Raw genomic sequence first — 16,994 nt, 5'->3', positions numbered from 1 at the left:
GAATCAACTTGGTTAGAACAATTTAAAACACTTTGCTTCATTCTAGAGTTTTTTCATACAATTAAACGCAATTCGCTTTAGTATATAAAAGACCTCAGTAAGTTTTTGAAGAGAACTAAAGCGTTCTTCCCAAGGTTTTGCTGACTTTTTCAAAGCTTGAAGCCTTTTTCTCAACTCCTCAACTTGCCAAACTGAACAAGCTTGTTCTATTGGCATGTTTGAAATTTGATGTTGCTGTTGTTCTAACCAACTCTCGCACATACTTGCATCGTGGTTGAATTGGTAAACTTCCATCACTGCAGAGCATTATATACAAAACTATTCTATTTAAAATAAAATGCTTTTTAAAATCTGATTTACATTCTCAAAAATTATCTAACTAGATTTTTCAAAATTAGAAAATAATAATACATTAATCAAACTTAAAAAAAGCAGAATAATCAATTACAAAGTTATAAAATTGTATGATATAGAGTGCTCAATATATGAGAGCTTTAATATTAAAATATTTTTTATTCAACGAATGTCACTTAACCTAACGCCGTTTCTCTGAAAAAGATCTTCAGAGCTTTTTAAGTAGCATTAATCTGAAACGAAGCACACAAATATAAATAGTATGATCAGGTTATGAGAGAGTAATTAAAGTATGAACTACTTAAGAAATTACAAACAACAGCCCTGGCTAAATTTACCACATCAAATAACATTGAATTCTCCGAAATCGAATGGCAAATGCTATTTAAAATCAACTGCTCAGTACCTAGAAAAACTTTTTAAGTAGCATTAATCTGAAACGAAGCACACAAATATAAATAGTATGATCAGGTTATGAGAGAGTAATTAAAGTATGAAATCCTTAAGAAATTACAAACAACAGCCCTGGCTAAATTTACCACATCAAATAACATTGAATTCTCCGAAATCGAATGGCAAATGCTATTTAAAATCAACTGCTCAGTACCTAGAAAAACAGATAATTGCTCTATCTGCAATCTAGAAGAATGGACATTGCCGAAACGGACAGAGATAAAGTACTTAATGTAAGAAAAGAACTAACTTCGACATGCCCCCCTTTTAGATCTAGTTATTTTTAATTTTATTTATTGTTGTAATTTTTGTTTATTATACCATCCTAAGTTTTATTTATCCGTTTATTTACTACTGTCAATTTATTTATAAGTATTTTTTTTTTTGATGGGTGTTTCTGCTTAATTTAATTTTACAATTAATTATTCAATTTACCTTATATTTACTCAAGCAAAGAATTACAATTAATTAATTAATCACTAGTTAATTACTTTCTTATTACCTGATCATACTATATATATTTGTGTGCTTCGTGTCAAATTGTTACTTTATTGTTACCTAAAAAGCTATGAAGATCCTTTTAGGAGAAACGGCGTTAGCTAAGTGATAATTATTTCTAATTAATTTCCCTTAAATTTACTTAAGTACATAGTTAGAATGACTAATTACTAATCATTTTCTTATTACTTGATTTTACTATATGTATTTGTGTGCTTCATGTTATTATTTTATTGTTACTTAAAGCTCTGAGGATCCTTTTAGGTGAAAAAGTGTCAGCTAAGTAACAGTAGTTGAATAAACTTTTGATGATTAAGCGCTCTTTAGTATTAAGAATTGTAATTCAAACAGTTTTCTGGTTTACGTATTTATAATTTCAACTTCTTTAAAATTTCAAGTTGGTTTTATGGTTAGTTTTGTATTTTAAGTATTTCAAACCTTAGCTGAATTTTACAAACATGTTTTTTTCAAACTATTGTTAGGCAAAATAGTTTATAACAGTAAGCTTTACTAAGTTTTATCTATGCTTAATTATTAAACAAAAAGATAACTTTTTTTTAATTAAGAATAAAACATTAATTCATTTTTATGGTGAGCTAAACATATTATTCATTTTCATGTATATATAACATGCTGAGTTTAACCCTAAAGTAAAAACACTAAAAAATATAGATTAAACAAGTTTTTTTCACAAATTATCTTTTTATAAAATAAACGGCAAAATTTTCTAAACCCAAATTGTAATACTCCCACTTTTCTTGCCATCTGTCAATAACTTCTTTTTTCTTTTTGGCAAGTGATTGAAGTTGACGTTTAATGTCCTCCTTGTAATAATGACCACTATTGATTAAATGTTCGCCAAGTCCTCTGCACTCGTCAAAATTTATTTCTCTTGCTTCAGTTTCTGCTTTTATTCCTTGATGGACGCTCATAGTTGTTTCAACCCCAGATACATCACTACAATTATCAAAATATCTTAATAACATTCAAATAATAGCTCGTGGATATAAAAATCTAAATCCTGGTACTAAATAAAATAAACTATTGTGATAGATTGTGCAGATTGTGAAAAAAGGTATATAAAACCTTCTACCCAAATCACTATTTAAAGATAAAGTTTAATAAGTTTTTACAACACTGAACTGCTAATATTGTCAACCTGTAATATAAAAACTTACAATTAAAAACATTATAATTTTATAACTAAAAAAAAGATAACCAACTTAGGTTTTGGCTGAGAGTCAATTTGAATTAATACGTTTTGCAGCCATGCTAACAAATGCTTGACAATGTTGAGGAACTTGTGATATTGCAATGCATCATTTAGTACAGCTGCACGTTTTTGTATGTTCGTAAGCAGTTCTTTCCAGGACTTTTCAACTTCTTCTCTTTTGCAAGCTATCAGCTGTAACTCACTGCCTGCGTAACTTTCTTCTAATTCTCTTCCACACTTGCATACCGCTTCAACCTAAATTGTTTAAACGTAAACACTTTATGACTTTAACAAAAATTACTTAATATGCATTTCTTACATTTTATTACGTATTCTTTAACTTGTCATTGTGAAACCTTATAACGTACAACAATTTTTTTATGAAAAATTTTCATTAACTTTATAAATACTAAAATAAATAGCATACATACAAGTTATAAAATTAATAAAGAAAACTCACTTGAGTACTGATTGCTTTAACATCCTGAGCAAAAATATCATGCTTCCTCTTATTGTCTTCGACAGTCTGGTAATCTTTGCCTATTTCAGTGCTGACTAGTTGCTTTTTTTCTTCAATACGAGACACAGTTTCACTTATATCATAATTGAACTTGTGGTATGCATACGATGCTTCCAAAATCTGTTCATAAAAAGAACTTAACTTATAATATTTTTTTATTATTATTATACAATATTCAACAAATAAAGTTTTCCCAATCTAAAAAATACTTACTTCTGAAAAAAAATAAACCGATTACAGATTTAACGTTTTAAAACTATAAAGTTATTAATAACAAACGTCTACTCTGGTTTCTATGAGATCTTTTACATCGGACCATGCTTCATTAATATTGTCCATTATTGATACAATTTCAGCAGAATCTGTGTGACCTGCATTAATTAGATCATCAGCTAACTTATTAGCTTGTGATAATCTTTCTGGACCGGTTTTCAAAGTCTCGTTTTTGAAATCGTTGAATTTTATTAGAAGAAGCTGTAAATAAAGACTATGGTTTAAAAAAAGTCTATAACATGGATAAAATAACTAATTTACATAACAAAATTAATTTGTACATAATAGGCACAAAGAATAAAGTACAAAAATAAGACTTTAACGCATACACATTATTAGTAAACAAATTAAATAAAAGATTAAAAATATACATACTAATTGCTACTGAAGTCAGGGGTTGTTCTAAAATTAATATGAGTATTTCAACGAGTTGTCAATGTTCTACATGTTTTATCTATATTTATCATGATCTATGTCTTTTTTGATAATTGTATAATAAATTATTGATTATAGTGTCTTATGTAGGTTAAATAAAATATTCTAAAAAGAGTACATATTGAACATTAAACGCAGTGAGACAAGTTTGTAAAAAGGGTTAAATATACTTTCAGAGAATTTTATTGAACAGGACTGATCCTACCCAGGGTAGGTCATCCAATTACCTACTACCTTATTTTTAATATTCGTGAAAGCTATTAGTCATTTACCAAGTTCTAACAGCTACTATTGACAAGAGTTTAAGATTTAGTTAAAAAAGAGTTGCATTTCTCTTTTTAAGTTTAAAACTAGAAAAACTACACTTTTAGCCATTTTATCAACAAAACAGAGTCTAAGAACTAAACTTAGTTTGAGTAAAAAAAAAATTTTTTAAGTTAAAACTTTTAGTTATGAGTTAAACCAGATTGCGCACAAACATCTAAAACTAACCTTAACGTGTTCAAAATCTTTGCCATTCTCTTCCGATAAAGCAACTAGCTCTTTTTGCGCTATCCACTCAGCTAGATCATCAGTTTCTCTTAAAAGTCTAAACAAATCAACTCTTTCATGCAACCTCAATCTTCTCTCTTCAGATAGGTCTTTTAAAGCAGCATACATTTGATCAACTTGACGTTGGCGAGACTGCAATTGCTCTGTTAGTGGATGATTTAACGATGCTAGTTCTAGACAAGTCGTATTTAAAGACTGAACAGTTGTAGCAAAGTCCTGTATACTAGCCTCTTGAGTTTGGTGTTTTTTTAACATTTTACTTGCTGATTGCCCATCCTGTACATGTTAAGTAAAATTGTTTAAAAAAAAATAACTACAGTAACCTGTCACGTAACTTTGCATGCTGAACAGAGGTCAAAGAAACGAATATTTACGGAATATGCAAAATACGTGGCCGGTTCGATTCTAGGTCTAAATGGTATAAAAAAATAATATTTAACAAAGTTGTTCGCCAGTTATTGTATGTACAACAAGGGTCGCCAAGCTGCAACCAAAAGACACACGGTTTATTTGTTTGAATACGAAATAGTTTTAGACAAGTTCTACAAGTTGTTTATTTAACTTTAAAACATGCATAGTATAACAACAACTCAAAGTTACAAAAAAAAATTAATTTTTTTTTGCTTTAAAATATGAACAAAAATAGTTACTTGATAGCTAATAAAAAAAGAAAACTTAAGAACTAAAATGGTTTTATTTACCAGATAAATTTTATTTACTTACTCTTGCTTTGTCTGATGACATCATGTACAGCTCCTGTTCATCCATCCATGAACAAGCTTGATCAGCATCATAGAAGTATTCATGAGACCTCTGCGCTTCAAAAAGCCTCTTTTTAAGGTCCTCCCCCGAATCAAGTAGACTAAATTATTAAGTAGCTTGTATATTTTTTTAATAACAAAACTTTAGAAAAACTAAAAAACTTTTTGAAAAGTTATAATGACAAACTTTTTCCATTCACAGTTTAACTTTTCTAGATTTGTACTGATCATATTTTTGTTTTCATCAGAATATATATCCTTATCTTTTAAAGTATCAGCCCTTATATTAAGCTCATCAATATTCTTCTGGTGCGAACATATTTCACTGATGAAAGTCTGTAGGTAAAAAGTTTTAAATAACTTTATAAAATATACCTTAATGTAAACTATTGGAAAAACCCCTATCCCTTATAAAGTTATATAAAAAAAAATATTTTGTGAAAAAAAAGAAATTTTATTCAAAAGATTACTGATTTTTATTATTTAAAAGCATTAAGTAAACCTGTTTTTTCTTTTGTAATGATTTTACTTCATTCAAGTTTTTACCAACGTATGTCGATTGAGCAAGAGGAAGTTTTTCTGCAATCCACATTCTGTTGTCCTCAATATCACTTTGATGCAAATAAATATTTTTAATAAATCAATTTAAAAAATAAAAATTATATTCTGAAATAATTATGAAACTTTAAAGTGTAACAATTAAATGATAAATCAAATACAACAACACATACATTAATACTTATAAGATATTACCGTAATTTTATTTCACAAATTTAAAAAAATAAGCAGTAACCAACAATGTGTTATTAACTTACCGAAAGAAAGCATTCAGACTTTTGCTGCATTCAAGTGATTCATGCCTTTTATTCCAAGGCTCATAAAGAGCAAGCAAATTTTCTTTTATTTTTTCATGCCGACTGCCTATTTCTGAGTTTTCTGCACCCAACTCTGCAACTAAAACCAATTATGAGTTTTTTGATTTAAACACTTAAAAAATCATTAGATATAAAATTGTGCCTCATTTTATTTAAATTTAATAAAATTATTCGCTTCTCAAACATTTATGATGTATGCTCAGTTGTTTAAATTGTTACTTTATTTTGTTTTTCATTAACCTTGACGTTCAAGCTCCTCTATTTCCTGCTTTCTGACATCAATTTCGTCTCGATGAGTGCACAACTTTTTTTCTAACGCATTCACACTTGCAAGATCTTTTCCAACATCTTCGTTTGACAGCTTAACTTTCATTTCTTCAATAAACTTGTCCAAGTCGTTACAAGACTACAACCAGAGAAATAACATATGCTTATCAAAGAACATATAAACAAAACATACGCTAATATAAATAAAATGTTAATTTAACAATTTCTGTAAAGTTTTATAACAAAGGTAGTGTTTTACTTAAGTAAGCATTGAACTTATAATGAAATATTTATTGGAGGTAAATTTATTATACCACATCAATTAAACCTTGAGTACATATTGTTCTTTTAAATCAATTAAAACCTTATCAGCTATAATATACGAAACTAAAATTTTAGTTCATTTTAAAAATATTATATACGTAAGGTTAGAAAAAATTGTACTACGACGAATACATACTTGGCAAAAAGTATAAACGTCATAGTATTTAATTATCAACAATAGCAAAACAGAAAAATACATTTAACGAAACCACTAGATAGTTTAGCTGCCAAGATCTTTAGAATTGTTAGCAAAAAGTTATTTTAAATTATAGTTAAGTTTTTATTTTTACAACTGAAAATTCAATTTTTTACTTCTTAATAATACATTTTGAGTAGTCATTTTTAAAATTATTTTATTATTGAAACAATATTTTTCATCAACAAAATACTTGATAAAACTAAAAATAAATTAATAAAAGTGTATTGTTAAAAGAATAATAAAATAGTAGCATACCAGTATCAACAATAAAATAAAAACATTGTTATTTTATCAAAAAGCTTGTGACAATAAAAAAACTAATCTAAGTTTATGAGTAAAAAAGTCATTTGGTTCAACTGCATTATATCGGCATTATAATAAACCTAAAAAATATGTTTTTTTTATGCCTACAAAGTAAAGGACTAGCAGTTAAAATTTAACATCCAAAATTTTTTGTTTGAAATCCCTAATGTTCTGGGATAAGCTAGAAACATTTTGATTTACTGTCGATTTACTAAAAATCTAAATTAATGTTTAGTAATGTTTCTGAGGAATTCGTCTTATTTCATAAGCTAGTAAAAATTTTTATTACAAAAACGTTGTGTTTTATTTAAAACTTATACAAGTATAAAATAAAGATTTAAATTTTAACTATATCTATAGCACAAATTATAAGTCTGAATAAACAATGTTAGTGTAATAAAAAACGAAATTAGCATTATATACGTGTATAATTTTCGGAAACAGCTTGATGTTTATAAAAAAGATAACTAAAAATGTGTATAGTTAAAAAATCAAGTGTGTTACAAAGTTAACAAAATACTGTAATAACCTTGAGAAGAGTTGTTTAAATAATTAAAATTAGTTTGTTTTTAAAAAGCACAATTCTTAAAAAAATAAAGTTATAACAAAGAAATTATTTTTTTATATAAAACTTTCACAATTGTTTTTAGCATTATTAAGCGATTAAAATTAATATAGACTAAGATGATTCTGAATAAGTAAAACAAAAATGAAACAATTATTAAATATGTCTTGGTAGTTTTTCACACAATTAATCTGACTTTATTTTTTGTAAAATATAAGTGAACTGTAAAAAATGTTTTAGCATCAAGCATTTAAAAACTTATATAAACCTTGAGTACATTAAATTAGAAACAAAAAGTGATTTTCGTAATATCAACAATATTGAAGTTCTTTGCTGCTTTATTTTATTTAAATTTTAATCATGTAAAAAATTAGTATCTTAATATAGCTATATACTAGTTCCATACTAATTTAAATTTATTGAAATGCAAACTATAAAGAAAAACCATTTATGATACATGGACCAATACAGAATCGAAACTAAACATTTTGTAGCATATAAATTTATAAAAAGTTTTTATAACCAAAACATTGATTTTTATTTGAAACAAACTAATCAAAAATAAAGGCTAAAAGCATAAAACTTGGTAGTTAAAAAAATATTAGTCCAAAAACTAACACTGGTACTTCTATTTGATAAATACTTTTTATTGGAAAGAATTATTTAAACTCCTTCAACTCTTTTACATTTTTATTGTTTCAAAGTATCTATGTAATACATACAAAGTAGTTAATATATATTTTATGATAGACGACAACTAAACAGTTTATTAAACTATGGTGATACAGTAAAAATATTTGCAATTATCGGTTCAATGCTTACTTAAATTTGCAATTAGCATGACACCAAACAACCAAATAACAAACGCAATATTCACCTGATTGAACAAATCTGCTTTGTTGGCATCAAATAGTTTTTTTTCTTTAATTAAAGTAAATTTATCAAGCTCAGACCATTGCAATCGTAACTCATTTAACTTTTGTTCTATTTCATCTTTTCTATGAGAATAAGACTCACTTAAAGCTTTACCACCATCTTCAAGAGTTTCTAAACGGTCCTTGTTTGCTTTCAATTCAGCAGCAAACGCCTAAATTCATTTAACACAAAATTAACAAAGTAATCCTAATTAACTTAACAAGTCACTTAAAAACTAAACTAGTGACATAAGTGTTTTCAGAAGTTTAAATTTAATGAAGTAGGTTATAGAAAAAAGCTAAGAAATTAAAATTAGTTCTAATTTCCTTTAAACTCCACGTTTAATAAATGTTTAGTTTTAATAAAAATAAAACAAACTTTAGTTTAATATATGCAATCAAGTGAATGTAAAGTATGTACTCATTTTTTCGTATTACAATATTAAGTCATTATGTTCAATGCTAGTTTATGCATATGTCAGTGCTCCAAATAAAAAAAATTAAGACTTCATGGTGGAAAAAAAAAATCAAGGGATTTTTTTTGAAACAAAATAAATCTGCCAGGGGCCTTAGTCAGCAATGTATTTGTTTTTAAATAAAACATGCATAGTCTCACATTTTAGTTCAATATAAAAACTACAGAGTAATCCGTAGCAGGCGGACTTAACTACCATCACAGTACTATCTACACAAAACTGAGAAGACTAATACTTTACAAATATTAGCAACAACTATTCAACTATACTATTTACAACGTTTAATTACTTAACTTTTTTAGGAAATTTAAAATTTTACCGTTTACAAAAAAAAAACAATTAATTGACTGAAAAAATCGCTTCATAAACAGTATTTTAATTGCTTTTCTTAAATAAGAACTTAAATACCAAGTAAGATTACATATGTTATCATTCCATCTAAAATATTATTGATTTCTTTTATTGTTTTCTTATAAAATTACAACACAAAAGAGTTACTAAAATTAAATCAAGTTTAACAAAGATTGTTTTTATATGGTTAATCTTTGAAGTTCTACTCAAATTCAAACTTTTAAAACTGATAATTCATTAATGAAACCTGATACTATACTATTTAAACTTTAAAAATCTTGTACACTATCTCCTTAAACATATTTAAATGTAGAACTCTTTATTCGCTTTTTTACTCTTAAACTTTAACTTTAGTAGACTTTGTTACAAAATAAATATATTTTATTGTAAACGATTATATATGTAATTAATAATTGGTCCAGCACTATGCAAAAAAAGTAAAATCTACGGATATCAGTGTTTCAATATCTAATATTACATAAGTACAATGTTTAACTATCCAAAAAGTTCATAAATCAAAAATAGTTAATAATATAAACATAAATTTAGAATTAATGAGTTTTAAAATGGACACATTAAATTTTAATAGACTTTCAAAATCATTTTGTATAAGATGTGAAAAAAAAAAGATAACAAATTCATAAAACAGGATAAGTAAACAATGGTCATTGAATTTATATATATTTCTTCCAGGTTTTAAAAAATACAAGTTTCCACCACGTTTTTTTGTAGAAAATCATATTTTAGGTAAAAAAATATAATTAAATTACTGAAAATACACTGTATACTACTTAAAATGTGTTTATAATTAAAAAAAACTTAAAATGATATACAATTTGTTTGTATATTTCTAATCTAAACTAAAATTCATTATTACAAAATTCATACATGCAAAACTGTTCAAAATTCTAGGTTGTTTTTACCTAAATTTTAAAGTTCCAGGTTTTTCTAGGGTTTCAATTTAATTGACCACTCTGATAAAAAGTTACTTACTTTTATTCAAAAACTTGCGATTAATTTTTAAACGCCATACTTTTTTATATTACAAAGAGTACAGCGGTGTGTTTAATAAAAAAATATTTTTTGTCCGTCGTTAAACTTTCCGGCTAATACTATAAGTTATATAGGAGTTTTGAATTTGTATTTGCTGTTATTTAAGGAACATTTATTCTATGTATATCTACTTTTAAACAATTTAAATAAAAAAGTTATTTTTATTTAACAAAAAAATCTACAAATTTATTAGTAAACGTTATATTGTCTAAAGTACTTTCAAAATCTTCTTCAGTAGACAATTAGAACTGATTAATTCAAAAACTTCTTGCATATAAAAGTTCAAAAAAGGATATTATTACGTAACTATAATTTTTTGAATTAATCAGTTCTAATTGTCTACTGATAGTTACGTAATAATATCCTTTTTTGAACTTTTATATGCAAGAAGTTTTTGAATTAATCAGTTCTAATTGTCTACTGAAGAAGATTTTGAAAGTACTTTAGACAATATAACGTTTACTAATAAATTTGTAGATTTTTTTGTTAAATAAAAATAACTTTTTTATTTAAAACGATCGATAAAGGCAAAAAAATCACAAAGAACTTCACACAACCAAGGGAAGATTTGAGACACTTAAAACTAAAATATTCTTACTGTACTTTTAAACAATAAACCTAATAACTCTTCATATTGCTTAATATTATCCAATGTTACAACCGTCACTCTGTAGATGAAAATTGTTAGTAAACCGTTACCAACTACCATGCAATTTTCTCTGCAATTGCAAAGCTTTGATTTTTGTCTTATCCTCTAACATTATATAGTTGTGTTGTGAAACATTACCTAGCTATTCATGTTTGTTTAAATAGATATAAATAAAGTACATAAAATTTTTAATATTTATTTTGAATACAGTGTTTTTTTTATTCGTGTAACTATGAGTATTTATAAACTTTCAGTAAAATATAGGGAATTCAGTGAACTAGGATACCTGATATATGTAGTTTATTTAATTATAACAGACTAATAAAATTTACGTACGTGCAATACACAGAAGACTGTTTTTAGAACGGTTTATGAAACTGTTTTAACGAAATTTAAATTTTCTTTCTTTAAAAACTATTTTTAAATTAACCACAACTAATTTTTTTTAAAGACTTTTTTTAATATGAAAAGGAGCATGTTAAAAAGTATATTGTTTAAGTTATAAATCAATTTTAAACTTTTAACCTTATGTTTTTGCCATTTAGAGTGCACATTTCGGGCATTGTCATATGTAGCCTCTTTAGCTGTCAAAAGTTTTTCACATATCCAATTTTTCATTTCATCACAATCACCGAAAAAACGTAACAACAAAACTTGCTCCTAAAACGAGATTTAATATACGTAAGTGTAAATTGACAAGTATAAGTGTAATTTATATAAAATTTGTATATACTAAGTCGCGTTTAATATAACAGTTTTAGTAGTTATAAAAAATAAAACTGTATAACTTTAAGTAACTAACTCTTAACAGTTTAACAATTTTTTCTGAGTCTGCCTCATTTTTTCTTCTCTTTTCGTCAATTTTATCTATCCTTTCCTGAGCTTTTTTGACATCTCGATTATCGTGAAGAATCTCTGCCTGTTTCTTCAGCTCATTTATTTTAAGGTCAACAGCAGGTATAGTAGCGCAAAAAGCTTCGTACTTTTTCTCAATATCTTCTGCATGGTCGGGGTTTGCTAGAGTTTGCAAAAGGCGGTCAGTTTTTTCAATTTCATATTCTTGTTTGCTTAAAAGCTGTTCAACCTAAAATAAAACATTTAGAAAGTTACAAAATCGTATTAAGATATTTATCATTATAAAGTAGTTTTTACAACAAAAAGATACGAAATAAAAATCAATTGTTATCAACTAAATTTAAAAAATAACCTAAAAAAACTATTATTAGATAGAAATTTTATTTCATACAAACTTTTTTAAGAATAAGATTTTCAAAAAAACTAATACAAAATATTTAATCGTGAAATTTTGATAGCATGATTTAAATTCTTTACTTAAACCTAAACAGATAATAATAAAAATGTAGTAAAATGTTATTAGCTTAGTAAAAGTGTCTACAATTTATGATGTTTGAAAACAGTTGCTTACAATAATGATAATTTTTTTTACAGTTAAAGAAAACGTCGGCAAAAGTCTAACAGAGCCTAAGTCTGGACTTTCGTATGCTATGAGATAAGCTCAATTTAATATAAAGGATTAATCATAAGAAAACAAGCTTTCGATAGATTGAGACCTGGATTTTGTTCGTATTGTAACTTGTCAGTCAGTCGCAACCGAAAAAACCTGCAGTCATCAATCTACAAACGGTTTGTCATGTTTTACCATAAAGTTCAGTTTGCTGGCATGATCAGTGATGACAGCTTTCATGGTTGCCACTGATCAAGCTGAGAAAAATTTCCTGACTTTTCCTGACTTTTTACCAAAATTTTCCTGACTTTTCTCAATCAGTTTTACTTTTATTAACTATTCACTTAGTTTAATAAAATATTACCCAAACTATTTAATATAAAATCCCTAAATTAAAAATCAATTAAAAAAGAATATACTTAATAACTGTGTAAAAAAGACATAAAAAAGTAAACTATATATCTGTTGTATAAAATATTTTCTCTTATCATTTAGTATAAAAATTGTAACAAATAAATATACTCTTATTTACTTTAAAAACTTAAGTTACTCTACAAAAAATACAAATAATAAGTAATCTTGGCATATACCTCTTTTTTAACTTATATTATAAATTTAAACAACTTTGAAAAAGTTATAAAGAGGTAAAGCATACACATTAACTTGTTACATAAAACACTAAACTAAATGCTTAGTTATAAAGAACTCAGTTATTTAACCAAAAAAAAAATTGATTCTAAAATTATGCTAGATAAACTATTGTGTATATATCACAGTTTAACAATGGAAGTGTCCTTGCTACAGATCATCAATACTAAAAAGCTTACAAAATCTGCTTGTTCAAGTAGGGTACTTGTTCAATATGTTAATATAAAAATTTTGCAGTTTTATAAAAGATATTTTACTAATTTATACCAGGTGAAGGTATCGGAAATAAAATATAAAAAAAAATTGTAAATTTCTAGGAAAATTTGGAATTTTTTTCTGACTTTAAAGTACTTTTAACTAATTTTTAGGCTTTGGAAAACAAGGAATTTTGTAAATTCAAACTGACAAAATCTGACTTTTTTTTTATTTTATCAAATTTCCTGACTTTTCCTGACTTTTTTTCAAAACCCCCCACTTTTTCCTGACTTTTTTCATTTTTTTTAATTTTTCCTGACTTTTCCTGATTTCCTGACTTTTCCTGACCGAGTGGCAACCCTGAGCTTTGTTCCTTTGCCGTACAACTTTTGATACATTGTACACTAGGCAAGACAGCTGGTACGCCCGATTACTATCACAATAAAAAACCGACAAAAGTCTATCAGAGCAAAATTAAATTATTGTAACAATAAATTTATTTTTATTTTTTTCCCTTCTGTATTCTACACAGAATAATATTATTGATGATGCACTTAACAGCTTGGAAAGTCTACCAATGATGTATGACCTGGATTGCGAACCAATTACAGAAGAACACAGTAAAACCATTGGTATGATGGCTACTTGAAAAGCACCAAGCAGTGACGGCATACCAGCGGACTTGCTTAGAAATTGTAAGTCATGCTTAAAACCTCATTTACATGACAATTTAGTCAAGTTTTGGAGGGAAAGTATGGTGCCACAAGACATGCGTGATGCTAAGACCATAACCTTATATAAGAATAAAGGTTCAGGATCGGACTGCAATATTTACGAGGAATTTCTCTTCTTGCGATTGCTGGTAAATCTTTTGCAAGATTAATTTTTCCTCAACTCCAGAAGCTGGCTGAAAGAGTATACCCAAGTCTCAATGTGGACTTAGGTCTAAACGATCTACCACTGACATGATATCTTCTGTACGCCAGTTTGAAGAGAAATGTAATGAACAGAACATGCTTTTATACATCACATTTATTGACCTAAATAAAGCCTTTGACTTAGTGAGTACAGAAGGATTATTTGCTATACTGCTTAAGATGTCTTTTAAATTTATTAAAAGTCTTTTTACACAAACACAAGGTCAACCACCAAATATGATGGTAGTGTTTTTGATTCATTTAAAATCAAAAGTGGGAAAAAGCAAAGCTGCGTACTTGCTCCAACTCTGTTTGGAATCTTCTTTTCATTGCTGTTGGTTCATCAACAACTGGTATTAGGGGCATAAGGGGTAAACACCCTTTTTTGGTTTTTGATCTTATTTTGTATAATTTTTAATAAGCTACAAGATGCTTTTTACAGATTTAAAAAATTCAAAATAATTTTTGAGATATAGCCGGTCAAAATCGGAGGCAACAATAGGGTCTTTATGGGAGGCGCAAACTAAAACGGCAAATAACTAGAAATCATAAAAATATATCTCCTCCTACGTTTTTTGAGAAAACTACCTCAAACTTTCAAGAAATGTTCCTTGCAATGTTTAAAAATTCTGTCGGAACAGATTTAAAAAAAATTATAAAATAAAATTTTGTAACAAAAAAACAAAAAAAAACTGTTTTTTTTTGTTTATTTGTTACAAAATTTTATTTTATAATTTTTTTTAATTCCTTCAGAAAGAATTTTCTAAATATATCAAGGAACACGTCCTGAAACTTTGAGGTAGTTATCTAAAAAAACGTAGGAGAAGATAGATTTTTAGTGAAATAGTCTATATTTGCCGTTTTAGTTTGCGTCTCCCATAAGTAACCTATTGCTGCCTCCGACTTTGACCGGCTATATCTAAAAAATCATTTTGAATTTTTTAAAAATGTAAAAAGCATTTTGTAGCTTAGTAAAAACTATATGAAATAAGATCAAAAACCAAAAAAGGGTGTTTACTCCCCCCTATGCCCTTAAGCTCCATACAAGAACTCATGGACGACTTTTCAATCTTGCAAGTCCAAGAGCAAAGCGAAATCTGAAGGTTGTCACAATACGTAATGTTCTCTTTACTGATGATGCTACATTCATGGCACACTCTGCACAAGACCTGCAAATTGAGTCAGTTTTCATTAGCATGATGGGATTTCGGCCTTACTATAAGTCTTAAGAAGACTCAAGTTTTAAGTCAAGGAACAAATGTTTTACCGTCAACCAAAATTAATGACAAGGATATCGAAAATGTAAAAAAGCTTTGTATATCTTGGCTCAATGTTGCGTCAAACGCATCATTGGACACAGAAATAATTAGTCGCATTGGTGAGGCTCAGGCACTTTCGCTCGCTTTAAGAATTTGGGATAACCAAAAGTTAAGCATTTGCACAAAGGCTAACATTTATCGTTCCTGTGTATGCAGTACTCTGCTATACGGTAGTGAAACATGGACGATGTCTAGCGTGCAAGAGAAGAAAATAAATACCTTTCACCTACGATGCCTTCTTAGCATCCTTAGAATTGCAAGGCAACAAAAGATCACCAACGAGGAAGTGTTGAGATGTACTAGTCTTACCACAATGTACTTTACCCTCAGTCAGCGTAGGCTTCGCTGGCTCGGTCATGTACTAAGGATGGATTCTAAGTGAATCCATAAGTCTCTGTTACATGGCCATTTGGTCGCTGGTTAACGAAACCGAGGTCGTCCAAAATTATGTTCTAAGGATGTCTGCAAGCACGACCTAAAAAGCTTAAATAAAAACTGATGAGTTAGACTTGCTTGAAAATGACCGCACCAAATGGAGATCTACTGAACACAAAAGACTAAAAAAAAGGGAAAAATAATACTTAGAAACCGAAGAAGATGAACATATGAGTACCAAAATGAATTTTATCTATTTTTATTTATTATATGTTTGTTATATTTATTGCAGCTCTGTGCTTTTGATATTATTATTATCATTTAATTTTGTTCTCTATGCACAATTACGCATAGCCGATACCGGCTGATAGCGGGCCTTTTATTATTTGTCATACTTAATTTAACGCGTACTTTTTGCTTTAAAGGTTGCAATCAAAGTTCTCGACTTAAAAAGGAGAATGATTCAATGATAAATTTTTAAAATTTTATTACAAAACAATGTTTCACTCGTTTAAAAAAAAAAAAAAAAAAATCGAGATCTTCAGTTGTTTAAAATCTTATTCAAATAGAATATTCTAATATTTAAATATTCTATTTGAATAAGATTTTAAACAACTGAAGATCTCGTTTTTTTTTTTTTTTTTTAAACGAGTGAAACATTGTATTGTAATAAAATTTTAAAAATTTATCATTGAATACTTAATTTAATACAAAAATAAAAATTGTACAAAAAAAACAAGTATAAAAGCTTATTTAGATAAGTGATGTACCGGACTCACTATCCGGGTCCGAATCCGACCGGATCTTGATATGAAAAAAAAGTCCGGATCCGGCCGGATTCTAATTTGAAAAAAAAATGCAGATCCGGTTCCGACCGGATCCTGATTTGAAAAAAAAGTCCGGATCCAGTTCCGGCCGGATCCTAACAGAGATCCGGCCAATTCGGATCTAGTTGTAAAAAAGAGCATACAGAAAAGTATTTTTTCAAAAACAAACCCTTTGTAAATTAAAAAGATTCATTTTCGTCAGTTAAAATTAAA

The 16,994-nt window shown here is 27.5% G+C and overlaps 1 protein-coding gene across 3 annotated transcripts in view; it reads right to left on the bottom strand.

Annotated features, from left to right (window-relative positions):
- Window positions 1-16,994, bottom strand: part of LOC145840571 (spectrin beta chain, non-erythrocytic 1-like) — a 63,995-nt gene that overhangs the window by 14,969 nt on the left and 32,032 nt on the right. For all 3 annotated transcript variants that reach the window (XM_082947872.1, XM_082947875.1, XM_082947873.1), the window contains 14 exons: window positions 11,838-12,119; window positions 11,561-11,695; window positions 8,470-8,679; window positions 6,175-6,340; window positions 5,875-6,013; window positions 5,562-5,670; window positions 5,247-5,395; window positions 5,022-5,160; window positions 4,239-4,574; window positions 3,318-3,512; window positions 2,979-3,158; window positions 2,529-2,773; window positions 2,039-2,262; window positions 94-296 (listed from right to left, as the gene is read on the bottom strand). In XM_082947872.1, coding sequence (XP_082803998.1) covers window positions 94-296; window positions 2,039-2,262; window positions 2,529-2,773; window positions 2,979-3,158; window positions 3,318-3,512; window positions 4,239-4,574; window positions 5,022-5,160; window positions 5,247-5,395; window positions 5,562-5,670; window positions 5,875-6,013; window positions 6,175-6,340; window positions 8,470-8,679; window positions 11,561-11,695; window positions 11,838-12,119 — 2,712 coding nt within the window. The remainder of the gene's footprint in view (window positions 1-93; window positions 297-2,038; window positions 2,263-2,528; window positions 2,774-2,978; window positions 3,159-3,317; window positions 3,513-4,238; window positions 4,575-5,021; window positions 5,161-5,246; window positions 5,396-5,561; window positions 5,671-5,874; window positions 6,014-6,174; window positions 6,341-8,469; window positions 8,680-11,560; window positions 11,696-11,837; window positions 12,120-16,994) is intronic.

Source organism: Thalia democratica, chromosome 7, assembly GCF_965202585.1.
Source record: "Thalia democratica chromosome 7, ktThaDemo2.hap1.1, whole genome shotgun sequence".
In the NCBI taxonomy this organism is placed as follows: Eukaryota; Metazoa; Chordata; class Thaliacea; order Salpida; family Salpidae; genus Thalia; species Thalia democratica.
The sequence above is the reverse complement of the archived record's forward strand: the minus strand, read 5'-3'. Positions and strand labels throughout refer to the sequence as shown.